This window comes from Anomaloglossus baeobatrachus, chromosome 8, assembly GCF_048569485.1.
Source record: "Anomaloglossus baeobatrachus isolate aAnoBae1 chromosome 8, aAnoBae1.hap1, whole genome shotgun sequence".
Taxonomy (NCBI): domain Eukaryota; kingdom Metazoa; phylum Chordata; class Amphibia; order Anura; family Aromobatidae; genus Anomaloglossus; species Anomaloglossus baeobatrachus.
Window position 1 is genome coordinate 70,284,326 of NC_134360.1, and position 26,327 is coordinate 70,310,652.

Here is a 26,327-nt window from a genome sequence, read left to right on the forward strand (position 1 = left end):
ACTGTCTGTTTTCCCGCCTCCAGGACTGTGAACTCCTCGGTGGGTGGAGACCAACCGCCTGGCTCCACCCTCTGGTGTGGACATCAGCCCCTGGAGGAGGGCAACAAGGGTTTTGTGTCTGACCTTGATGTGCCTGCAGGGAGTGTGGGGTGTGTTGGTGTTGTTCTTTGTGGCCCCTGGCTTGTCCAGGGCGACACATTTCCATAATAAGATGTTGCCAAGTTGCTCATTTTCATGTGTTCTATTGATTTATTGAATAAAGCTTAAAACGGCATTTATTAATTAACTACGTAAGTGTGAGTGCAATGTATTCCTGTTCATAAAAGCCACTTTTAATACTTTTCAAAACTGACCATTTAATATACAAAGGCATTTACTTTGTGCCTTGTGCTTCCTCAAAACCTGTTTTACTAGTATTCCTTCTTGTGCATTACACCACACTACAGATAAATTCACAAGCACTGCTAGTGTACATGTGCTAGGAAACTTTCCCAATGTATACACCATTCCTTGTACCTTAGATGTGGTTGGACAAAGCAGGATTCTGTAGCCCCAACTGAGATATTGTAGTTTAGTGCACTTTTTAAAACGGAAAAGGTCACGTCTAAAAAAATTGTATTTATCTGCAGATATAGGGGTAACATGCAGGTAAATAACATTTACATTTGTCCCGGCTGCTTTCCTAGATCAGCGGCTACAGGGAGAAAAAAAAGTGTTATTCTCCCTGCAGCTGTTTATTTCCATTCATTAGGGCGGTGTACGAACTTGTAATCACTCCCCAAACTAGACTGTCAATGTACTGGGGAGCGATTGCAGCTCAGATCACTTTGTAGTGACTAAGGGCGCTCTCACACATCCGGCTTTTCGCCGGTTTGAAGGATGCGGTGCACGCCAGTACAGTGTATACAGTACAGTGGCAGCGCAACAAGCGCCGGTCACATGCTGTCATGTGACCGGAGCATGTGACCTGGAAGTTGCGGCGCTGCCACTGTACTGCATCATACTGTACTGGCGTGCGCCGCATCCGTCAAACCGGCAAAAAGCCGGATGTGTGAGCGCACCCTAACACATCCTTTCCAGCGACTACTGGAAGCGAGCAGCCATAAGGAGGATATAACTTCAATTTTATACTTGTCACCATGCTTCCAGTAAGGCCGGAGTCACACTTTCGCATCACATCACCTGACATGGCCTGCCACCATGTGGACAGGCTCATCTCAGCTGCATAGAAATACATGCAGCCGACCTGCTCCTGTCAGGAGAGTGTGCGGCCATGCCGGGTGATGCCGATGCGAGACTTGTGCAACTGTAACACTGGCCTAAGCCTGCATTCGACAGATTTTCCCAATATTGGAGATAGGAGATAACATCTTATGCTTTCAAAATTCTATGGAGAAGGAAGACATTACAGTTCTCCATAAAACTTTATGAATACTGTCACCTATGTCATTAATGGGAAAATCTGTACTCCCTTAAGACCGATTTTCCCTGGGAATTGAGAATTTTGAAAATGAATGATAAACTAGAAGGAGAAATAAGCACATTTCTCTCAGGAGATATATGACAAAGTTTCATATTTTCAGTTGTACTATTGATTTATGAAAGAACAAATTATAATGTTTAATAAAGATGTGCTACCTAATAAGTTGTATTAATTAGGTACGTAAAAGAAAAAAAATCAAGAATTCTGACCTGAAGGCTTCATGCCTGTGACCTATATATTTTTTTTAATTTAACCAATATGGGAATTTGTAAAAATAGCTCACCCTTCTCCATTCTCTTAACATTGTATGTGCTTATACCTTCTACTCATTATTAGGCCACGTTCACACGTTGAGTATTTGGTTTGATATTTAGAAGGCAAAACCAGGAGTGAGTAAAAATGCAGACGTGGTGCCCGTATTTCTATTAGGCCAGAGTCACACTTGCGAGTGACTTGCCGGGTCTCGCATTGGCATCACCCGACACGGCCGCACACTATCTTGATAGGAGCGGGTCGGCTGCATATATTTCTATGTAGCTGAGACGCTGCCGATGCGAGACTCGGCAAGTCACTATCAAGTGTGTGTGGGGCCCCTGCGGCTTTAGTCGCCACAGGGTACTGCATCTCAGCCGAGGTGCAGTATTCATCCCGGGTAAGGAGGTGGTCAGTCACCGGTGTACACAACAATACATACAACACTTAGTTTAAGGAGCTCTACCACTGGGACTGAGCTAGGGTAGGAGCTGGGGTTGCCGTCACGAGACATGGGGCCTCTGGTCCACAAGTGCAGCAACCTGGTGGGCGGTGCTTCCACTTGGGGAAGTAGGAGCAACTACACACAATCAGTCTGTTTAACTCGGGCAGACAGGAGAGAGGAGTCGGGACTGCATTCCAAGCAACAGCAAGGAACGGAAGCTTAGCACGGGGCCTGTGGTCTGGAGCTGAAGCGCTCGACCCGGGTTCTTAGGAAAGGAAAGGGGATCCCAGGGTACACGGGGAGTGCAGCATGCATCTGTGTCCCGTTCCACGGCCCAGGAGCTAGGGTGGAGGGAATACCACAAAAAAGGACACAGAAAGCAACACCGGCCTTGACCTCCAAACAATCCAGGATCCTCTGGAGCCCATGACAGCAGAGCTCGGCACCCCAAAGGCGGTGGTACTTACGTGAGTAACTTTGACTGCAATCTCTGTGTGATCCCATCACTACTGGTGCCCACAATATCGCGCCCCGCGCCATAGGTGACTACTACTCTCAACGTCCCTGGGGCACAGCTTTGCCTGTGGAGAGCTGGACCAACTTTGCTGCGGCACACCATCAGCCCCAGCGAGCGACTCACGCAGCGGTGGCACACAGATGGCCGCAAACTACAGGTGGCGTCATAAATAACTACTCCCATTTTCCCGATCCCCTTCTTTATTGACACCGCCGAGGTCACAAAACCGGGCCAGGCCGCTGTGACATCCCAAACCCTACACTGGCCCAGTAACTAATAGCCCCAGAGACCCCGTGGGAAGGCATGTGACTCTGACCTTATACTTTTCCTCTGTTTGACTCCTAGTTTTTGTTACAAATACTAAAAGGTAAAAAAAAACAACTGATCAAATAGTGAGCGTGGGCTTATTGTAGTCAGAGGTTTTTGTTTTTTCTTAGGTTTACATTATCCTTAAAAATCTGATAAAAAAGGAAATAATGCCAAATTCTGAAACTATATTTGATAGAATTTGCCACCAGCTCCACAGTTGGGGCCACCTTTGCTGTTGCTCATCTGCTTATGTTAGGTTTCGCATTATGCATTTTCAAGTGTTCCAAACATTTTACTGTTCTAACAGATTAAATTGATCTATAATCTCTGGTAGTCCGAGTCATATCATTACAACGGAGCTTATAAAAGGGGGCTACTACTTTTTCACGATCCCTGAAAACATATTTTATAGGAGAATTCTATTAATTTTATTTTAATATCACTTTCCCCATCTACAATAAATATATATACAAGTTTGCTGCATTCTTTTGAATCTTCCATGCTTCAGGATATGTTGCATTTGTCTTGCTTTGGTTTTTCACTCTTAGTAGAGACTGGACTTATGTTCCCTGTAGAGAGGAAGACAAAAATATCTATTAGTGATGAGCGAGCTCTATCATGCTTAGCACTCTTAATGAGCCATTAGATGCTTATATGGGTGTGACTAGAGTACCCGAGTATAATGGAAGTCAATGGGGAACTCAAGCATTTTTCCTGGAACAGTTTCTGGAAAAATACTTGAGATCCCCATTGACTTCTATTATACTCCTACACTAGTCACATCCACCTGAGCATCCAACTGCTTGTTACGAGTACACTTTTTCACAGGGAAATAGAGGTAGTGCAGGATAGGACCGCATATAATATTTTAAAAGATACCTATTAAAGTGCCATCCGCTGTGCCAAAGTTCAATTTTGAGTGCAAATTAGAGTTGCAAGTGCACTGGAAGGCATATTAGTGCACTTGAAGTCAATGGTTCCTCTTCAATTTAGTGATGTGTTGGTAGCGAACGATCCAACACAAAGATCTGGCTCCCTGCTTTGACTGACAGGAACCGGATCCCCGGTGAGAGCCACTAAATTCTCTTAACGGCTGTCACTGGGCATAAAATATGGGTGTTTGGTCGGCAAAACCCCACCCACCTGAACAAAACCCCGCCCACTCATCAAATTAATTGGCCCGTTGCAGGTGGACATGGTTTTGACGGAATTAACACAAGCTTAAATATGTGTTCACCTGCGGTGAACACATATTTAATAGGGGGCTATGAACGAGCCGAAAGAACCGGCTCTTTTTGGTGAGCAGAGCCATGGGAATCGGATCACCATAAAGAGCCAGACTGCCCATCACTACTTCAATTCTCCTGTCTACAATTACAATAATAGGCGGATTGCAATGAGGGCAATCTGGGCTACCGCCCAGGGCCCGAGGCTCCAGGGGGCCCATGCTACAAAAAGTAAATTGCCCCCATTATAATCCGCATTAAACATTTAAAAGATGCGGAGTCATCTGCCCGCCCTGCAGCATGTCGGCAGGAGGGGCCGCCATCAGGGTAATGAGGGGGGCCCGGGTCGCTCAGAGAGAGCTGCCCTCTCTTTCTGCTCTGATCTATCTAATTGGGGCAGAGCAGGGGAGGAAATGTACTCGAGCAGAACGGAGGCTGAGAAGGTGAAGGACCTGATCACATGACCGGTGAAGTGGCAGGTCCTGTTATTCAGCTGCAGCCTATGTGCACTCCCAGTGTCTTCTCCCCTGCTCTGCACCGATGAAGAGCTGCAAGATGTGGTAATGTATAGTGTGTAAGGACTGGAGATGTGCTTGTTGTAGAGCTGTGTGTATATGTACAGGTAGTCGGTCTGTCTCTTTCTCTCCCTGCCTGCCTCTCTCCCTGTCTAGCTGTCTCTTTCGCTCACTGCATGGCTGTCTCTCTTTTTCTCTCCCTGGCTGGCTGTCTCTTTCTTTCTCTCCCTGGCTGGCTGTCTCTCTCTCTTTCTCTCCCTGGCTGGCTGTCTCTCTCTCTTTCTCTCCCTGGCTGGCTGTCTCTCTCTCTTTCTCTCCCTGGCTGTCTCTCTCTCTCTCTCTCTCTTTCTCTCCCTGGCTGGATGTCTCTCTCTCTCTTTCTCCCTGGCTGGCTCTCTTTCTTTCTCTCCCTGGCTGGCTCTCTTTCTTTCTCTCCCTGGCTGGCTCTCTTTCTCTCCCTGGCTGGCTGTCTCTCTCTCTTTCTCTCCCTGGCTGGCTGTCTCTCTCTCTCTCTCTTTCTCTCCCTGGCTGGCTGTCTCTCTCTCTTTCTCTCCCTGGCTGGCTGTCTCTCTCTTTCTCTCCTTGGCTGGCTGTCTCTCTCTCTTTCTCTCCCTGGCTGGCTGTCTCTCTCTCTTTCTCTCCCTGGCTGGCTGTCTCTCTCTCTTTCTCTCCCTGGCTGGCTGTCTCTCTCTTTCTCTCCTTGGCTGGCTGTCTCTCTCTCTTTCTCTCCCTGGCTGGCTGTCTCTCTCTCTTTCTCTCCCTGGCTGGCTGTCTCTCTTTTTCTCTCCCTGGCTGGCTGTCTGTCTCTCTTTTTCTCTCCCTGGCTGGCTGTCTCTTTCTTTCTCTCCCTGGCTGGCTCTCTTTCTCTCCCTGGCTGGCTGTCTCTCTCTCTTTCTCTCCCTGGCTGTCTCTCTCTCTCTCTCTTTCTCTCCCTGGCTGGATGTCTCTCTCTCTTTCTCCCTGGCTGGCTCTCTTTCTTTCTCTCCCTGGCTGGCTGTCTTTCTCTCCCTGGCTGGCTGTCTCTCTCTCTTTCTCTCCCTGGCTGGCTGTCTCTCTCTCTCTCTCTTTCTCTCCCTGGCTGGCTGTCTCTCTCTCTTTCTCTCCCTGGCTGGCTGTCTCTCTCTCTTTCTCTCCTTGGCTGGCTGTCTCTCTCTCTTTCTCTCCCTGGCTGGCTGTCTCTCTCTCTTTCTCTCCCTGGCTGGCTGTCTCTCTCTCTTTCTCTCCCTGGCTGGCTGTCTCTCTCTCTCTCTCTCTCCCTGGCTGGCTCTCTTTCTTTCTCTCCCTGGCTGGCTGTCTCTCTCTCTTTCTCTCCCTGGCTGGCTGTCTCTCTCTCTCTCTCTTTCTCTCCCTGGCTGGCTGTCTCTCTCTCTTTCTCTCCCTGGCTGGCTGTCTCTCTCTCTTTCTCTCCTTGGCTGGCTGTCTCTCTCTCTTTCTCTCCCTGGCTGTCTCTCTCTCTTTCTCTCCCTGGCTGGCTGTCTCTCTCTCTCTCTCTCCCTGGCTGGCTCTCTTTCTTTCTCTCCCTGGCTGGCTGTCTCTCTCTCTTTCTCTCCCTGGCTGGCTCTCTTTCTTTCTCTCCCTGGGTGGCTCTCTTTCTTTCTCTCCCTGGGTGGCTCTCTTTCTTTCTCTCCCTGGCTGGCTCTCTCTCTTTCTCTCCCCCTGGCTGGCTGGCTCTCTCTCTCTCTGGCTGGCTGTCTCTCTTTCTCTCTCCCTGGCTGTCTCTCTTTTTCTCTCCCTGCCTGTCTCTCTTTTTCTCTCCTTGGCTGTCTCTTTTTTTCTCTCCTTGGCTGGCTGTCTCTCTTTTTCTCTCCCTGGCTGTCTCTTTTTTCTGTCCCTGGCTGGCTGGCTGTCTCTCTTTTTCTCTCCCTGGCTGGCTGGCTGGCTGTCTTTTTCTCTCCCTGGCTGGCTGGCTGTCTCTCTTTTTCTCTCTGTCTCTCTGTCAGTCTCTGTCTCCCCACCGACATCATATTACCTCACACATAAGCTTCTTATACTAAGAATGTCTTTCGTTGCCTATAGCAACCAATCACAGCTCCATTGACTTTAATGTAAGCAGGTTTTTTTGGCAAATAACTAAAGCACAGGGTTACATTTTCCCCTCAAAACGTAGTCTGACATTCCTTGAGTCAAATGGGGTGTCTGTGCAAAATATCGTGATTGTAAATGTGATGGTGCGGATTCCTTTAGCGGACATACATACAGATGTCGCGGGCGGAGGAGGGGACGCCGCGCTCTCCCACTGCTCAGGTTCGGCTGCCGCTGCTGCTGCTCGGTGGTGGCTCGAGCGGTGGGCCGGATCCCGGGGACTCGAGCGGCGCTCCTCGCCCGTGAGTGAAAAGGGGATTTGATGGGTGGGGGATTGGATTATTGTCCGTGACGCCACCCACGGTTGTGATGATTTTGGTGACACCACCGCTGCTCTGGGCGGGGATCCCGGGAGCGGTGACAGGGAGCAGCTTTGATGTTAGTTCTCCCCTCCGTGGGTAGGGGGTTGGTTGTCCCGGGGCCCGGTGATGGGGTAGGGATGGAGAGCAGGCGGGTTACAGGGCCTGGCGAGGTGCAGGGTCGCGGGGGCAGCGCTGTGCCACACGGCACGGTGGTACTCACTCAGCCCAATGATGAGGACACAGTTCTCAGTAAAACAAACGGCTGGATGGACGGGTCCCTCAGACGGCTGCGGTGTTGTTGCTCCCGGCAGGTTGGTGGTGACTGCCTTTCCCTGCACCTAAGTTGTTTGTACGGTTCCAATGGGTTCCCACCGGTAACCCGCTCCCCGGCTTGGATATGGGCCGGAGGAGCCCCTTTTGCCCGCAGGCGCTGGCTCTGAGAAACGGTTGCCTTGGCGGTGGCGGTGTCTCCCTCACTTGGTTGGACTGTTGCCTTCTGTCGGGACTTGACTGTTTGGAAACCCAGGAGGTCCCCTTCACTAACGGATTCGGCAAATTCACGGCGACTCCTAGCCTTGCCGGGGTCCGAAAAGCCCCTGCCAGATGGTGCTGGCTTCTCTTTGTGTACCGGTCCGGTACCGCCAGGCCACCGCCCGTCCACGGTCCTTATGGTAACTCGGATAGGCCACTCCTGCAGACGGTCACCACCGTCTGCCAACCTTGCTGTTCCGCCCGGGCCACACACCCGGACGCTGTCAGTCAGTTGCTCCACTACCACACTTTCCTCCTTCCACTTTCACTGTCAAAACTAGACTGTCTGTTTTCCCACCTCCAGGACTGTGAACTCCTCGGTGGGCGGGGCCAACCGCCTGGCCCACCCGCTGGTGTGAACATCAGCCCCTGGAGGAAGGCAACAAGGGTTTTGTGTCTGACTTCGGTGTGCCTGCTGGGAGTGTGGGGTGTTGTGGTGTTGTTCTCTGTGGCCCCTGGCTTGTCCAGGGTGCCACACAGACACACAGACAGCTTTATATATTAGATATATGCATATGGCTGGCGATTCTGTCTTGGGCTTGTCATTTTGATGTCCTGAAAAGCGGTGTATGCAGCTTTTTTTGGGCTGTCAGAATGATGACTAGCGGTTAATGTGTGATTGGTGAGGACTGTCTGCAGAATTGAAGATTTTCCAGTGATGGTGGACTGTGGAAGGTTGGAGATAAGGATACAGAGGAGGATCTCAGCTCACCCTGTAAATGCATCACGTGGGTCCTTTCATTGGGGGACGGTGCAGGGAGGGCAGCTCCATGTTCAAAGAGGCAAAGTCCGGCAATAGAAAAAAGTGGTTTCCAGCATCACGTCCAAGAAATAAGGGTAAAAACCAATATTATTCCATAACTTACTTGTGAAAATCTAGCAGGATATGTCTAAGACTAAGAATCTCTTTGAGGTGTGAAACGCGTAAGACATCGTTTTATACTTCGTGGACGTCCATCCAACCTAGTGCCAGTTTTACCCTTATGGAATAAAATTTATTTTTTACCCTTATTTCTTGGACGTGATGCTTGAAACAACTTTTTTCTATTGTCGAAGTTTCGAGGGGTAGAGGCGGAGTTGTGGTGGAGGCGGAGTCTGAAGGGGCCCGGAAAATGTTGGCAGTATGGGGCTCTAAAATTCCTGGTGGCAGCCCTGGGCAGGACATACTAGCAACATACAGGGTGCGGCGCGGCTGAGGGAGTCCTGCCCACCTGTCTGCCGAAGAGGAGCGTCCTCTGTAATGGTGATGGTGTCGCGGGCGGGGTAGGACACCGCTGCTCGCGCTGCACGCTCGGGTCCGGCGCTGCTGCGATGGCTGCGCGGTGGCTCGAGCGGTGGGCCGGATCCGGGGACTCGAGCGGCACTCCTCGCCCGTGAGTGAAAGGGGTAGTTTGGTTTGGGGATTTGGTCCGTGACGCCACTCACGGTTTGTGGTGAAGGTGGGCACCACCGCTGCTGGTGACGGGGACCCCGGGAGCGTTGTTAGGGAGCAGCTGAGATGTTTTCCCCCTCCGTGGGTAGGGGTTGGTGGTCCCGGGGCCCGGTGAGGTGACGGGGAAGCAGGGCTGGCGAGGTGCAGGGTCGCGGGGACAGCGCGGCGCGGTGCCGGATGGCACTGGTGTACTCACTCAGCAACAGATACACGCAAAGTCTCTGGTAAACCAAACGGCTGGATGGACGGGTCCCGCAGCCGGCTGCTGTGGCTTCTCCCGGACAGTTGATGGCGGCTGTCTTTCCCTGCACCTGTTTAAGTGTTCGGCTCCAATGGCTTCCCACCGGTAACCCACTCCCCAGCGTATAGGTGCCGGAGGAGCCCCTTTTACCCGCAGGCTCTGGCCCTTGGAACTCTAGCTGTGGCGGTAGCTGTATTTCCTTTCTCTGGTCGGACGGTTGCCTTCTATCGGGTCTTGGCTGCTAGGAAACCCCTGGGGTTCCGGTCATTGACGGATTTGACCTTTAACGGCGGCAACAAGCCTGGTCGGGGTCCGCAGGCCCTGCCTGTGTGTGCTGGCTTCACTTCGCTCCCCAGTTCGGTACCGGTGGGCCACCGCCCGTCCCCGGTCCTACAGTTCCGCGTTGATTTGCCTCTCCTGCAGACGGCCACCACCGTCTGCCAACCTTGCTGTATGTGTCCGGGCCACGTACCCGGACACGGTCAGTTTTGCTCCTCCACTACCACCTCTCTAACTGATCTGCCTTCCTTTTCCCGCCTCCAGGACTGTGAACTCCTCAGTGGGTGGGGCCAACCGCCTGGCTCCACCCCACCTGGTGGGGACATCAGCCCCTGGAGGGAGGCAACAAGGATTTTGTGTCTGGCTGATGTGCCTGTCTTAGGGTGGGGGTGTGTGTTGCAGTACCTGTGACGACCTGGCTTGCCCAGGGCACCACAATGGCAGATGGCGTTGTTGCAGGCCACGCTGGAGTCCAGCAGCCTGAAGAATGGAGACAGATCGGTGTCCTGTTCTGTGGAGGTGCCTGCCGACCTGTTCAATAGTAGCAGGCAACGGCGGCACACTATGTGAAAGGGGGGCAATGGCGGCATACTATGTGAAAGGAGGGGGGACGAGGGTGTCTTCTATCAAAGTGTTCTGGGGCATCCGATCTATGTAGTTTCAAGTCTCCATTCCCAATACATCCACTATGTATGTATAGATTGGGAATTGAGGATTGAAACTGCATGGGTGACACACCCCAGCACACTGTGCCCCACTGGTCCACCCTCCATCTTGGATATTTCCAATGTCTGCCTCCACATACTGTGTGTGCCCCTCCATCAGGATATTCTGCATGTATCATGATGTACGTAGTGGATATAATGGAGGGGCGCACACATTGAGTGCAGGGCAGGGTCATCAGCGCACACCAATCCCATACCCCATATATGTTTTCACTACTACAATAAGGCCATGTGCACACTGAGTATTTGGTGAGTTTTTTTACCTCAGTATTTTTTTTACAAATACGAAAAGGTAGAAAAGTCACTAAATGCTGAACGTGCAGACAATGCATTACCAATAATGAGGTAATAAACTCACGAAATACTCAGCGTGTGCACGTGCCCCAAGGCCACATGCAGATGTTCAGTATTAGAGTTTTTGTTACCGTATTTGTTAAGCTATGTTCACATAGGGCGGTTTCGCAGTTTCTTTTCCATTGGTTTAATGTAAATACATGCTAATAACAACCTGTAGCTTTTGCTCAGATTTTGCTGCAGAAAAAAAAAAAAACACCCTGTGTGAACATAGACTAAGGTCATGAGCACATGTTCAGTATTGGTGAGTTTTTACCTCAGTATCTGTAAAGCCTCGTGTACATGTTCAGTATTGGTGGTGAGTTTTTACCTCAGTATCTGTAAAGCCTCGTGTACATGTTCAGTATTGGTGGTGAGTTTTTACCTCAGTATCTGTAAAGCCTCGTGTACACAAGTATTTGGTGAGTATTTTACTTCAGTATTTGTTAAACTATGTTCTCACAGGATCTTTTTGCTCACTTTTTAGTTTTTGGTTTTTTTTTGGGCAGTAGCCTTGTTTAAAGTTGGACTGTTCAATACTCTGCCTTATTGTTTGGTGGTTTTTTTTTTATAAACTGAAGGGTATATTTACTAGATTAGTGGATGTATTTAAGGTTATAGTTTCAGCAACTATTTCTCAGAAATTATCTGTTTCAGGTGTATGATGATGGACCCATCACAGGACCCGTGTGTAGGGATGGGGGGGGCACAGATCCTGAACAGCCCGGGGCCTTGGTTACCCTTAAGGCTGCTTTCACACATCCGGTTTCTGCAATGCGGCACAATCCGGCACTTTGCAGGAAAATCGCAACCATTTTTTTTTTGCCGCCGGTTGCGTTTTTCCTGCATAGACTTTAATTAGTGCCGCATTGTGCCGCATGGGCTTGCGTTCCGTCCGGTTTTTGCTGCATGCAGCATATTTAGCGGATGCGGCGGCTGGATGGAACGTTCCCTGGCACGTTTTTTTGTGCGGCAAAAAAACCTGCATCGCGCCGCATCCGACCGATGCGGTGCATTTTCCAATGCATCCCTATGGATGCCGGATGCGGCACGATGCGGCAAAAACCGCATCCAGCCGCCGCATGCGGTTATTGCCACTGCGCATGCCCAGTAGCATGCCGCAAGCGGCAAAAACCGGACGGGCCGCATTTAAAAAACGTATGCAAAGGATGCAGTGTTTTCACCGCATCCGTTGCATAGGTTGCACAGCCGGATTGAGCCGCACAGCTCAAACCGGATGTGTGAAAGCAGCCTAATCCGCCCCCGATTACAATAGAGACACAGGCTCTGCTGCAGGACAATGTTAATCAATAGGGTGTGGTGCTTGCAGGTAGAAGTGCAGATAGACTGCAAAAGACTGGTCTGATTTTTGGATCGGATCGATGTATGTAAATAGCAGGTGCATCAGTCTTTTTTGGAGTTTCCTCTTCACTTCTCCCTGCCAGCACCACACCCTATTGATGGCAGTTTCCTGCAGCATAGCCACTATCTCTGTTGCAGTTCTAAAGAGAAGTGAAGAGACTGCAAAAAGACTGATACGCCTGCTATTTATGTGACGCCCTGGCCTATCAGGTCGTCACAGGGTATTGTGCAATCTGCCCTTCTGCACAGTATTCAATCCTCCTTGGTTACGGATCCCTGTTCTTTGGTGTTGCTAAGATGAGAGCCAGTCAAAACTCTAGGAACACCTTGCACCACACCCACCAGACACACCATTGGGGGGCCTGAAGGGAATAGGGCCACCCACTTGGGGGGTTGGTAGGGGAAAGTGAAAAAGTGAAGAGGAGTGTTGTGTTGCAGGTGAAAGTGTGAGGAGGTCAGGAGCAGGGCTCCTTGAGACTACTAGGTGGCAGACGTTGGTCTGAGCCTGGTAGGAGCTGGAACCCCGGTCACAGGGGATCGTGTCAAGGGGTGCCGAGGAGGGCAGCCGGTGGTCTTGAGCCAACTCTGGGCAGGGGCCAGGGCACGACAGGGGTACGTGGATCCTAGGCTGGGAAGTAGCTTCAAGCGTCCTGGTAATTTACCCGATGGGGGTGAAGTCTTCAAGATTCATCCCTCACCCACTCCAAAATCGGGGTACTAGCGCAACGATGGGATAGAACTTTTCCCAAGACACAGTCCATCAAATCTCAAGCGTGAACCCTGAGAGCAAGCTCACTCCGTTAGCCATACGGGTGAGCGGGACCCGACTAGTTCCACACTACAGGGTCCAAACAGTGAAGAAGGTGCCACGGAAAAGGTCACAGGCTAACAAGCAACACCAAGGACACGGATCCAAGCGTGCTCCCTCCTTGCTGCAGCGGTGCTCAGAATTCTGGTTTACAAGTTGTCAGTGTCAGTATTCTTGGACTGAGGGAGTACAAAAAATCCCTTTCCTTCCCAACGGCAGCCCTTCGCTACAATCACAACCCCCTACCCACGGAGGGGTTAAACACCTTGCTGCCATATCACCGCCACCGGGCTCCCCAACAGCAGCGGTGGTACTCCACCTTACCACGCACCGTGGGTGGCGTCACGAACTTCCAAATCCCCTGTACATATCCCCCTTTTCACTTCGAGTGTCCGCACAACCCCCATCTCAGGTCCGGAGATCCCTCGAGCCACCGCGGTTCCGGATCTGTGGCGCCCCTGACCTGGTCAGGCATCACTGAGTACTGCACCCATGCTGGGGGCAGTGCAATACAGGTAATCCAGAAGGCTGACCGAGGTGTGACTACACAGGCGCATAGTAATCAGGTCTCACACATGTACCTTTGGGAGGGACTCCTGAGATCTTCCAGGAGGGGGCGTGGCCTCCATGTCCACTCAAGGGGTGTGGTGGAGAGCCTGGTTGCTAGGTGGCGCAGGCAAGCACAAGGGGGAAAGAGGAAGACGGAGGAACGAGGAGTCAGTTAGTGAGAGGAGAGCAAACAGAGCAGAAGTGCAGGACCCACGAGTGAGCCGGTTTAGTGTGCAGCTCAGGGAGAGCAGAAGCAGATCCTGGAGCTGTTGCAATCTAACAGCGTCCGTGCAGTGACTACTGACGGGGGAGATCGGTCACCTAGTAGTGCCACCCGAAATCCACCCAAGGCTAAAGAGAGAGCAAATGGGTGGCAGAGTAAGGGGACTGCTGGGGAGGTACCAGGCCCGCAAAGGGTAACAGGTCCCGGTGCAGAGATAGATTCATCTTTCTTCTGTCAAACCTGCCTGAGGGGGACATTTCAGACCCTCAAGACGACACCACAGAGTCCGCAGCCACGTAGCAAAGAGAGAGCCCATAGCTCACAGGAGGCAAGCAGCCGGAGTGACCTGGTCCAGGCTACAAGCAAACGGGCCGAAATGACGGGAGCAGCAACTTCCCTGGGTGACCCCCGTAGGGACTTCAAGTCGGGGTCATCACAAACAACAGAAGGGCTAGAGAAGGCGAGTCAGTAGCCACCCTCACAAGTCAGCCTGAAGGACGCCTGGTTCCAGCCTGGTTCATCCCAGCTACGCCCGGGTTACTCACCCTGCCACCATCAGTGAGTAAAATCCCTGAAAGACTGTTTGGACTGTGCCTGAGTCATTCTGCGCCTTGTGGTGCCACACAATTACACAGGGCCCTGGGGCTTGCCTCACTCTCGGGAGGCCACTACAACTGACTGCACCCACCATCAGCCCCAGGCACCCCTTAATCTACAGTGGCGGTCACCCTGACCGCAATACCGAGAGTGGTGTCACGACAATCCTAAGAAGATTCCCTACCTGTGACCAGACTGTTCATCCACGTGGAGTCCCTGAAGGTAATGCACCTGCACCGACAAAACAACACCTGCGGGGCTTCACAGATCCGTGCGGCTCAGCCGCTGACAAGGGGGTGGTACATTTACATACATCAATCTGATCCATAATTCAGACCAGACTTTGCTGTGTTCTTTTTTTTTTTCACAGGTACCAGAAGTACTTTTCAAAAAAGTAGCCAGTGTGCATTAGCACAAAGGCTAACATTGGTTCGGATTACATGCGTTTTTTGATGAGTTTCTATTGCGGAAACACACTAAGGCCCCTTTCACACGTCAGTGATTCTGGGACGTTTGTGCTTTTTTTTAAACGTACCAGAATCACTGACATACGCAGACCCATTATAATGAATGGGTCTGCTCACACGTCAGTGATTTGTCACTGCACGTGTCTCCGTGCAGCGTACCCGCGTGTGCGTGATTGCTGCACGGAGACATGTCCATTTTTTTCTGGCATCACTGACGTCCCACGGACCACGCAGTGGTGTGGTCCGTGAAACACGTGCCAGAAAAAAACGTGCATTTAAAATAATAAACATTTTAACTCACCCGGCGTCCAGCGATATCCTCTGCAGCCCGTTCTCCCTGCTGTTTCTAAGCCGGCTGATTACTGTCGCGCATATTTATTATGCGCGACACAGCCGACCCGGAAGCAGCTCCTGCAGGGGTCACCGCCGGCCGGATGCTGCATCGCGGGAGCGATCAGCACCATGGAGAGGGCGCAGGTGAGTTGTTTTCTAAGTGCAATTACGGGCCACGGAGAACGGAGCCCGGATTGCACTTAGACAACCCACGTGTGCCGTGATTCACGGCACACGCAGGGACATGTGCGTGTTTTACACGCCAGTGAAAAACGTCTGTTTTTCACTGACGTGTGAAACGGGCCTAACACACTAAAGCTATGTGCGCACGTTGCGTAAATACATGCAGTTACGCAGCGCTTTGTAGCGCAGCGTAACTGCATGCGTCCTGCGTCCCCTGCACAGTCTATGGAGATTGTGCAGGGGCCGTGCGCACGTGGCGTTTAAGAGCGCAGCGCTTCGGCTACTGCCGAAGCGCTGCGCAAAAAGAAGTGACATGTCACTTCTTTCCTGCGCTTTGCCGGCAGCTCCTGCTCTGTCTATGGCAGGAGCTGCAGGCAGAGCGCATGGAATCGGCTTTTTTTTTTTTTCACTACGGACATTTCTGCAGCGATTTAAAGAGCACATGTGCTTTTCAGATCGCTGCAGAAATTTCTGCAGTGAAGTACGCAACGTGCGCACATAGCCTAAAAAGGCATGTTCGTTTTTTAACTTTGAATTTTCGGCATCTAATGCAAGTCTATGAGGATAATCTGCACAGAAAACAGCGTACCCACAAGAGAAATTGACAAGCTGCAGATTGGAAACCCGCACCCCAGGTCAGTTTACTTGGAGTAAAAAAAGAAACGCAGTGAGCAAGAGATTTCTATAAATCCATCCACTTTGCTGGAGCTGTAAGATGCTGCGTTTTGGACACACAGTGAAAATAAGCTGCGTCAAAAACTCACCAAAAGCTTTTGTTGATGGTTTTTTCTGCACCATTATTGCATCTATTAAGTAAATTATGTTCAAAAAATGGTAAACCTACACTGTATAAAAAAACAAAACAAAAACAAACACTCATTGTGGGAATGTAGTCTAAGGGTGCGTGCCCACGATCAGTATTTGCAGCGTTTTGGACCCAGCATGCTTCAGCGGCGTCCAAAACGCTGCATTGTATAGTACAAGCGCAGTGGAGGGATTTCTAGGAATCCCATCCACTATGCTTGTTTTTTCCGCAGCAAACACTGACCTACGGTACGTCTCTCCAGACCGCAGCATGTCAATTGTTTGCTGTGGATTCTCATGCGTCCTCCGTAGGGAGAACAGAAGCAAGAGACCACAGCGCACTGATCCCTGATCGTGGGTACGGGCAGCTGCGGTCTCCTGCGGAGGAGACTTGCGGTCCCGCAGGTCAGGACCCGCTGCATCCAGGACGCAGTGAATCCTGATCGTGGGCACATATCCTACGGCTGCGTACCCACAATCAGTTTTTGGTAACTTTTTGATGCTACATATTTCTCCTGTGTCAAAAACGCAGCGCCTAAAGCTATGTTCACACAGGGTATTTTTGCTGCTTTTATATTTTAGCATGGTTTTTGCCTTGGTTTTATGCAAAGCCATACTAACAAAACTCTGCCTTCACCGTCCCAGAAATCTCATGCACACACACAAAACACTTGTGTTTTTCCCTAACTGTTTTAAAATCAACCTCCCTGTTTTTTGCTGCATTTTTGAAAGAATGAGCATGTCAATTGTATTCAATGTTTTTTGGCTAATTTTTTCACCCTACAAGTCACTGGGGAAGTGCAAAAAACGCAGCCAAAATAAATGCAGCAAAAATGTGATAAAAACCCACACCAAAAAAGCAGAAAACCACCAGGAGACTTCCTGCCACAAGATAAGGTTTTGCTGCAGAAAAAAAAAAAAAAAGCACCAAAAACGCACTGTGTGAACATAGCCTTACATTTCCAGCAAAGTAAATGTATTTATAGAAATTTCCTGACCACTGTGCTTTTTGTTTTACTCAGTATATACTGACCTGCGGTGCCCGTTTTATACTTGCAGCATGGCAATTTCTCTTGCGGCTATGCTGAGTATTCTGTGCAGATTGTATTTTTATCGTGTTTTTGAGGCTGCAGTTTTTGTCTCTTTTTGGTTTGGGTACTTACTGGTACCAAATGGATCTGTGACACCCTGGCGCCGCCATGTGGTCACACACCAAATAGGCCCCCGCTCAACACCTTCCCTCACAGGGTTACACCAAGCCAACCAAACCCTAGTCACCCCCCTCAGGGTAGGAAAGACACACCAGTAGGCGGGACCAGGCGGATGGAGAACGCCCACCTAGGGGTGTAGAGAACCCGGGGCGGGAAAAGAGTCAGTTGTTGAACAGCAGAGTGTGTTTTTAAGGAGGAGTGAGAGGAGTTGTAGGAGAAAGCAAAGTGAAGTCAGAAAGAAAAGGCGTCGGGGTTGGAGCCCCGGCGTGCTGGCTAGGTGGCAGACGGTGGTCAGTGTCTGTCAGGAGACGGGAAGACGGCTGCCGGAGATCCAAGGTGGACTTGGGTAGGGTTGGAGCCCGCCGGTACCGACACCGGAGAACCGACCCGGAAACCGTGCACAGGGGGGGTACCTGGATCCTGAAGCAGAGACCGGAACCACCGGCTTTGTTAATTTGCCAGTTGAGGACAGGATTATAGGTCCTGTCCCACCCAAAGTCCCAAAAGCAGACAACAGCCCACCGCGGGGAATAGGGAATCCGCCAGGGCCCGTAGATCCCAAGGGTCAGCATCAGCGGGCAAGGCTCCCATCCGTAGTTTTGGGAGCGGACTCGCGAATTCCACATCGAGAAGTCCAAAAGAGAACTAAAGTAGTGCAGAGGAAAGTGACACAGACCATCACCCCGGGTAAGGGACCAGAATACACCCGGCCGCGGCGGCCGGCCACCGACACCTTGGTTTACCATTGGACTCGTGTGATTCATTTTACTGTGCGTAAACTAACATCCCCCGGTCTGACCGGGCGCGCCGGCCCCTGCAAGCCACCAACCTCAGCACAGAGACACTGGGCCCCGTGGCATCCATATCTACCCACGGAGGGGTTAACATCCAGCTGCTATCCCATCGCCCCCGGGTGCTCCCAAACAGCAGCGGCGGTGCCACATCTCACCACACACCGGTGGCATCACGAAGTACCTACGGCAATCCCCATATATAAACGTCCCCTTTTTATTCAAAGTGTCCGCGCGACCCCCGGGTCCGGAAAATCCCTCGAGCCACACTGCGGGTCCGGATCCGAGCAGCCCGGCTGCTGGCGTGGGTGCGGCACAGATCCACTATCCCAATCAGTATAGTAACATGAAATGCATAATAGTGATTCCTGAAAATAAAGTGCACAATGAAAATAAGATGCTCCTGTGCGTACGCCCCCTGAAGAAAGCGAATTGAAACGTACGTCAGGGTGGAGAGACGATACAGCACACTACAGCAGGTAAAACAATTAAAGAAGCACAGGAGCATCTTATTTTCATTGTGCACTTTATTTTTTATGAATCTCTATTATGCATTTCATGTTATTGTACTGATTGGGATAGTGGCTCCATTGCAATATTCAATCCACTTTAGGTCTTTATGTCCATTCATTAGCACTTAGATGGATTGCTATTTAATATGCCAGATTGATAGAAAATAGATTTTTTTAGTGAATGCTATATGTATAGGATAGGTTTATTTTAGACCATACATTTTTAGCAAAAATATTTTTGAAAGCCATTTATACATTGATCTATGCATTAATACTTGTGCATTTATATTTTAAATTTACATGGAATTATAGACTGTCGAAGCACCACTATATACTATTTTATTCTGTATGTTAATATTTTTCAGTAAAAAAAATATTTTTAAACTGTGTTGTTGTTGGAGTTACAGTTAGGTCCAGAAATATTTGGACAGTGACACAAGTTTTGTTATTTTAGCTGTTTACAAAAACATGTTCAGAAATACAATTATATATATAATATGGGCTGAAAGTGCACACTCCCAGCTGCAATATGAGAGTTTTCACATCCAAATCGGAGAAAGGGTTTAGGAATCATAGCTCTGTAATGCATAGCCTCCTCTTTTTCAAGGGACCAAAAGTAATTGGACAAGGGACTCTAAGGGCTGCAATTAACTCTGAAGGCGTCTCACTCGTTAACCTGTAATCAATGAAGTAGTTAAAAAGTCTGGGGTTGATTACAGGTGTGTGGTTTTGCATTTGGAAGCTGTTGCTGTGACCAGACAACATGCGGTCTAAGGAACTCTCAATTGAGGTGAAGCAGAACATCCTGAGGCTGAAAAAAAAGAAAAAATCCATCAGAGAGATAGCAGACATGCTTGGAGTAGCAAAATCAACAGTCGGGTACATTCTGAGAAAAAAGGAATTGACTGGTGAGCTTGGGAACTCAAAAAGGCCTGGGCGTCCACGGATGACAACAGTGGTGGATGATCGCCGCATACTTTCTTTGGTGAAGAAGAACCCGTTCACAACATCAACTGAAGTCCAGAACACTCTCAGTGAAGTAGGTGTATCTGTCTCTAAGTCAACAGTAAAGAGAAGACTCCATGAAAGTAAATACAAAGGGTTCACATCTAGATGCAAACCATTCATCAATTCCAAAAATAGACAGGCCAGAGTTAAATTTGCTGAAAAACACCTCATGAAGCCAGCTCAGTTCTGGAAAAGTATTCTATGGACAGGTGAGACAAAGATCAACCTGTACCAGAATGATGGGAAGAAAAAAGTTTGGAGAAGAAAGGGAACGGCACATGATCCAAGGCACACCACATCCTCTGTAAAACATGGTGGAGGCAACGTGATGGCATGGGCATGCATGGCTTTCACTGGCACTGGGTCACTTGTGTTTATTGATGACATAACAGCAGACAAGAGTAGCCGGATGAATTCTGAAGTGTACCGGGATATACTTTCAGCCCAGATTCAGCCAAATGCCGCAAAGTTGATCGGACGGCGCTTCATAGTACAGATGGACAATGACCCCAAGCATACAGCCAAAGCTACCCAGGAGTTCATGAGTGCAAAAAAGTGGAACATTCTGCAATGGCCAAGTCAATCACCAGATCTTAACCCAATTGAGCATGCATTTCACTTGCTCAAATCCAGACTTAAGACGGAAAGACCCACAAACAAGCAAGACCTGAAGGCTGCGGCTGTAAAGGCCTGGCAAAGCATTAAGAAGGAGGAAACCCAGCGTTTGGTGATGTCCATGGGTTCCAGACTTAAGGCAGTGATTGCCTCCAAAGGATTCGCAACAAAATATTGAAAATAAAAATATTTTGTTTGGGTTTGGTTTATTTGTCCAATTACTTTTGACCTCCTAAAATGTGGAGTGTTTGTAAAGAAATGTGTACAATTCCTACAATTTCTATCAGATATTTTTGTTCAAACCTTCAAATTAAACGTTACAATCTGCACTTGAATTCTGTTGTAGAGGTTTCATTTCAAATCCAATGTGGTGGCATGCAGAGCCCAACTCGCGAAAATTGTGTCACTGTCCAAATATTTCTGGACCTAACTATTTATACTCTAACTCACAGGTGATGTCTAAATAGTAAAAATGAAGCACAGTGTACAGATTTCTATAAATCCCTTCCACTTCCCTGGAACTGTAAGACGCTGCTTTTTTTAAAACCGAAAAAATATGCAGCATCAAAAGCTCATCGTAGGAACGTAGTCTTAGAAAAGTACATGCGATCTCAGGGTGATTTTGCTGCAGAAATGCATCAATAGCGCATGTAGTCCACCCAGGTACAGTGTATCAATACAGTTTAGCGATAGCCAAAATACCAGGAAGTATCAAAAACAAAAGCCTGTTTATTGCATACCAACAAGAAGCAAAAAAACACAGCATTAAAAAGGCAATAAAAACACGTTAAAGCCTACTCAAAAAAGCAAGGAAAAAATGCAAACCACCTAATTTACTTAATAGGCGCAGAAAATCTAGAACATCAAAAACTCACCAAAAGCTCATCGTGGGAACGTAATCCTTCTTCCCATAGGAGATAAGCATTTGTAGAAATCTCTGGTAGCTGCGTATGTCCCAATAACTACTAAATTGGACAGCTTTATCATTCATATATCAGCTTAGAAGACTTCAGGATAAAAGAGTCTATCAAAAAAACCTGAATGATGGGTTTAACTGGTAATTCTGGGCGGCACGGTGGCTCAGTGGTTAGCACTGTAGTCTTGCAGCACTGGGATCCTGGGTTCAAATCCCACCAAGGACACCATCTGCAAGAAGTTTGTATGTTCTCCCCGTGTTTGCGTGGGTTTCCTCCGGGTACTCCGGTTTCCTCCCACACTCCAAAGACATACAGATAGGGACTGGATTGTGAGCCCCAATGGGGACAGTGCTCCTGATGCATGTAAAGCGCTGCGGAATATGTTAGCGCTATATAAAAATAAAGATTTTTTTGATTTTTTTTTTTTTTTTAATTCTGCAGTCCTATGTATTATGATTAGGCATGGGCGGACCCGGACTTTAAAAGTCCGGATCCGCGCGGTTTCAAAGGTGCTCGGCTGCCGGACCTGGGCCCTGGATTCCAGGTGTTTGATCCGGATCTGACATTTGAGAAATTAAAAAAATAAAAATAAAATAAAGAAAATAAGAATGAAGCGAGCACTTCATATTTACCAAATGTTCCGGCGCAGCCGTAAACTGCTTCCGCTCAGCTGTACGCTGCTTCTGCAGCCTCCCTATGCCGCTAACCATTGCTCATACATATGCACTGCTTTCCCCACCCACCCTGGCATCTGTGGTTGGTTGCAGTCAGACATGTTCCCAGCCTGTGTGACAGCATCTGCTTGAGCAGAGGAGGACATCATCGCGGGCGCAGCTCATCCTGGGCCTTCTGCTGCATGCAGGAGGTTCAGAATGAGCAGAGGGGGACACATCATGGGCGCAGAGGTCTGCTGATCTCTCCTCCCCCCATCTAGGGGTCTTACCTCCAGACCCCCGATTCTATTTCTCCATGACCAAGTGGACTTAGAAAAAGAAAGTTTATTCTAAACCGGGCTGCATTTTGAAACCCCCCCCCCATCACGTGACAAATTACGTCATACCTGGAAGGAACCTGATCAAAAACTCCATATATTGTCACTATAGTGAAAGATGCAAATCTACTAATCACCCTACAGAGTGCAGGCAAAGACCATGAGGGAGAAATAGTGACAATAAAGTATTATAATTGTACATATATTGATTAAGTTAATTATAAAAACACAATAAAAAGATAAATATTTCCAAAATAGCAGCAGGACAAGGCAAAAAGACAGTGCTAGAAAGGACCAGACTTCATAATCAAACGGATAGGTTTAGGGATGATCGAATACCACAAATATCCGACTTCGCAAATATCTGACGAATAGGTCGCCGCTCTGCGAATATTTGATCCGCAATGTAAGTCTATGGGAAGCCCAAATAATTGTTATTCAGGTTTCCCATAGACTTACATTGCACATCGAATATTTGCGAATAGTGGCAACCTATTCGGCGAATATTCGCGAAGTCGGATATTTGTGGGATTCGATCAACCCTAGTAAGTATTCATTATAAGGCATGCCAATAAAGTGATGAACAATAAGGACTACTGCAAAAACAGTATTCCATATAATCCATAGTCTTTATGCCTGCACTCTGTAGGGTGATTATTAGATTTGCATTTGTCGCGGGCGGAGGAGGGGACGCTGCGCTCTCCCACTGCTCGGATCCCGGGGACTCGAGCGCCGTTCCTCGCCCGTGAGTAAAAGGGGGGGGGGGGAGTTGATTGTGGGGATTTGATATTGTCCGTGACGCCACCCACGTTTGTGGTGAGATTGGTGACACCACCGCTGCTCTGGACGGGGCTCCCGGGAGCGATGACAGGGAGCAGCCTGGATGTTAGTTCTCCCCTCCGTGGTAGGGGGTTTGGTTGTCCCGGGGCCCGGTGATGGGGTAGGGATGGATGGCAGGCGGGTTACGGGGCCTGGTGAGGTGCAGGGTCGCGGGGGCAGCGCTGTGCCGCACGGCATGGTGGTACTCACTCAGCCAATGATGTACACAGAGTCTCCGGTAAAACAAACAGCTGGATGGACGGGTCCCACAGACGGCTGCGGTGTTTCTCCTCCCGGCAGGTTGATGGTGACTGCCTTTCCCTGCACCTATGTAGTGTGTACGGTTCCAATGGGTTCCCACCGGTAACCCGCTCCCCAGCTTGGATATGGGCTGAAGGAGCCCCTTTTGCCCGCAGGCTCTGGCCCTGGGAACTTTAGCCTTGGCGGTGACTGTGTTTCCCTCTCTCGGTTGGACGGTTGCCTTCTGTCGGGACTTGGCTGCTGGGAAACCCAGGAGGTTCCCTTCGCTAACGGATTTGGCAAATACACGGCGACTCCTAGCCTTGCCAGGGTCCGTAAGCCCCTGCCGGATGGTGCTGGTTTCTCTTTGCGTACCGGTCCGGTACCGCCGGGCCACCGCCCGTCCACGGTCCTTACGGTTAGCTCCAATAGGCCACTCCTGCAGACGGTCACCACCGTCTGCCAACCTTGCTGATCCGTCCGGGCCACACACCCGGACCAACTTCAGTCTGCTCTACTGCCACTTTTCTTCCTTCCACTTTCAACTCTCAAACTCATCTGTCTGCTTTTCCCGCCTCCAGGACTGTGAACTCCTCGGTGGGCGGGACCAACCGCCTGGCTCACCCCCTGGTGTGGACATCAGCCCCTGGAGGAGGGCAACAAGGGTTTTTGTCTGACTTTGGTGTGCCTGACCGGGAGTGTGGGGTGTGTTGGTGTAGTTACCTGTGGCCCCTGGCTTGTCCAGGGCGCCACACATTCATGGAAGGAGCCTGTACATTCTAGCATCTACCTTTATTTTTAGCGCACGATCTAGACACATACAGCTCCGGAAAAGAATACATGACCTGAAAGCAGCTTGCTGCCATGGCACGGAGCTTTGGAGAGTATACAACGCGCGCTCCTATCCCCCCATCCCTTACACCAACATTTTTAATCGCCGGATCCTGGTTCCCATAGACTTATATGGGTACCGGATTCTGGGCCGGAATCGGATTTAAAAAATAAATCAGCAGGGACCCACTGGTCCCGGTTCTCTATGAGCCCACTCATTATGATGCCAAGATAATGTAGAAACTAAATGATCCAACATTTTTCACCAAGCTTTTGCAAAAGTGCCTTTTTTCTTTAGCCAAAATAAAATAACTGTAATAAAAGAACAGTGCCCAACAATTTGTAATTCATTGTTACCATTTAATTTGCAACAAAGTACTGGTGTCTTACCTGAAGCCTTCAAATCTTGTTGGCTCTTGAAGGTAGTTTGACTTAGATCAAGTCTTGGTTTATTTACTATTAAAAATCCTCCATCCACTTCCTTTTCCTGAATGCTTGGTTGAGACTTTTTGAAAAACCTTATGCTTGATTTTTTGGGCGATTTATTTGTCCTATTTTCTTCTGGAGTTTTGCCAGCCTGTCCATTTGTCATGAGAGCCGCCTTTGGAAGACGGTCTAAATCAACAATTTCTGGAACCTCCTGCTCTGTAGTTAGTAGGTCGTCAAAGAATTTTGCCATTCTTTTCTCCCCTTCACTTTCCTCATCGTCTCCAGATGCTGGTGGATTTGGCGTTCCAAATCTAAGCATTTCTCCTGGCGCTAGGCTTCTTCCCACTACTAACGAATACTTAGGATTGATGAGTTTGCGAGCAATAGTGGAAGAACGTGATCTTGCTCCTAACATGGGACTAGGTCGAATATCAGGGAGGCCCAGCTCTTTGAGAAGATTAATTTCCTCTGATATTGCGTAAAGTTCACGAAATTCAGTATCAAAAGGTTCCACATGTTGCCCGGACAGCAGTGTCATAATGTTGCGATCCACTCTTAGAGATGACCATGTTAACCTACAATGGAGGATGAAAGATTAAAACATAAGCCAATAGAATAATGCAATAAAAAAAAAAAAAGAAAGGAATACCCTCATCCTCTTTTCTTCAAGAGCACATTGCAGGAGGTGGTGCATTCCTGTAGACTGACAGTTGGAACCAACAACATGGTCATGCCCCTATTCCAAACTGTTCATTGTCCCATAGAGGTAGCGTTGCGTCAGCAGCATGGGAGACATACGTTGGCTGATACAACCCAGATCCGACCATCCTCGGTCTGAGTGCCATGAGATGTTAATGGAAAGGATATGCTAGCAGCGCGCTCTAGTTACCTGCGATCTCAAGGTGGCCACTAACTTAGGCAACAACCTGCATACTAACAAATTAAAAATCCCTCCATTCATCTTTAGTATAAAATGGGTCAGTGCTGAGAGGAAACTAAAAAATATATATAGAAAATTACCTGAATGTTCCAAAGGCTACTTTATCACCATCCACCATTATGTACTTATGAGAGATGGAGCCTCGGATCTTCCCAGGCGTCAAGCAGAATCCCACCCCAGTAACATACCTGACTCGCAAATTCTAAACAATGAAGAACAAAAAATAATTATGATTACTTTGTTGTTTTTTTATGACATTATTGTGAAGACACTACATAATTCTATTGTAGGGTTATATTGGCTCTAAAAATAAAATACCCATTGCTATCTTCTACAGTTTCCAGCGCTGCTTCAGTCCTCTCCTGCATCATGTGACCGCAACTATGACTAGCTAGCTCATATATCTTCTTTGTGGACTAGAAGTCCCTTTCTCAATTTAAATCTATAAGATTCAGAATGAGGCTATCAAACTTAAATTATAAGGGGTTAGCCGACACATTCCTCATGTCTCTTTAAGGGGCTAAGAACTTACAGGCAAGTAGTTGCTACCTGCTTGGCGCTGATCTCTGCCGGTGGTCAAAGACTGCTCCTGCCGATGATTCTACTGCTGCACGCGACCTCATATCAAAAGGACAGCTCTTCCTCTTCCGATCTGCTCTATCAACGAGATGTCACTGCAGACGTCATGACGTTTGACAACCAGCTTCCCGCAGTAAAGGCCCAGTTACACGCAATGACGCATCTAACGATATAATTGCCGGGGTCACGGATTCCGTGACGCACATCCGGCATCGTTAGCAACGTCGTTGAGTGTGTCACGCACGAGCGACCGTTAACGATGGAAAATACTCACCAAATCGTCCATCGTTGACACGTTGTTCATTTTCATAAAATCGTTGATTGTAGAGGACATAGGTTGTTCGTCGTTCCCGAGTCAGCACACATCGCTATGTGTGACACCTCGGGAACAACGAACTACAGCTTACCTGCGGCCGCCAGCAATGAGGAAGGAAGGAGGTGGGCGG

The 26,327-nt window shown here is 49.0% G+C and overlaps 1 protein-coding gene across 1 annotated transcript in view; it reads right to left on the reverse strand.

Moving 5' to 3' along the window:
• Nucleotides 1–1,062: 1,062 nt before the first annotated feature.
• The window catches only part of FAM83F (family with sequence similarity 83 member F), an 88,698-nt gene continuing 63,433 nt past the window's right edge, over nt 1,063–26,327 (reverse strand). The window contains exons 3-5 of the mRNA XM_075320844.1: nt 25,383–25,504; nt 24,324–24,937; nt 1,063–3,575 (exon numbers count right to left, since the gene is read on the reverse strand). Of these exons, the coding sequence (XP_075176959.1) occupies nt 3,511–3,575; nt 24,324–24,937; nt 25,383–25,504 (801 nt within the window). The 3' untranslated portion in view covers nt 1,063–3,510. The remainder of the gene's footprint in view (nt 3,576–24,323; nt 24,938–25,382; nt 25,505–26,327) is intronic.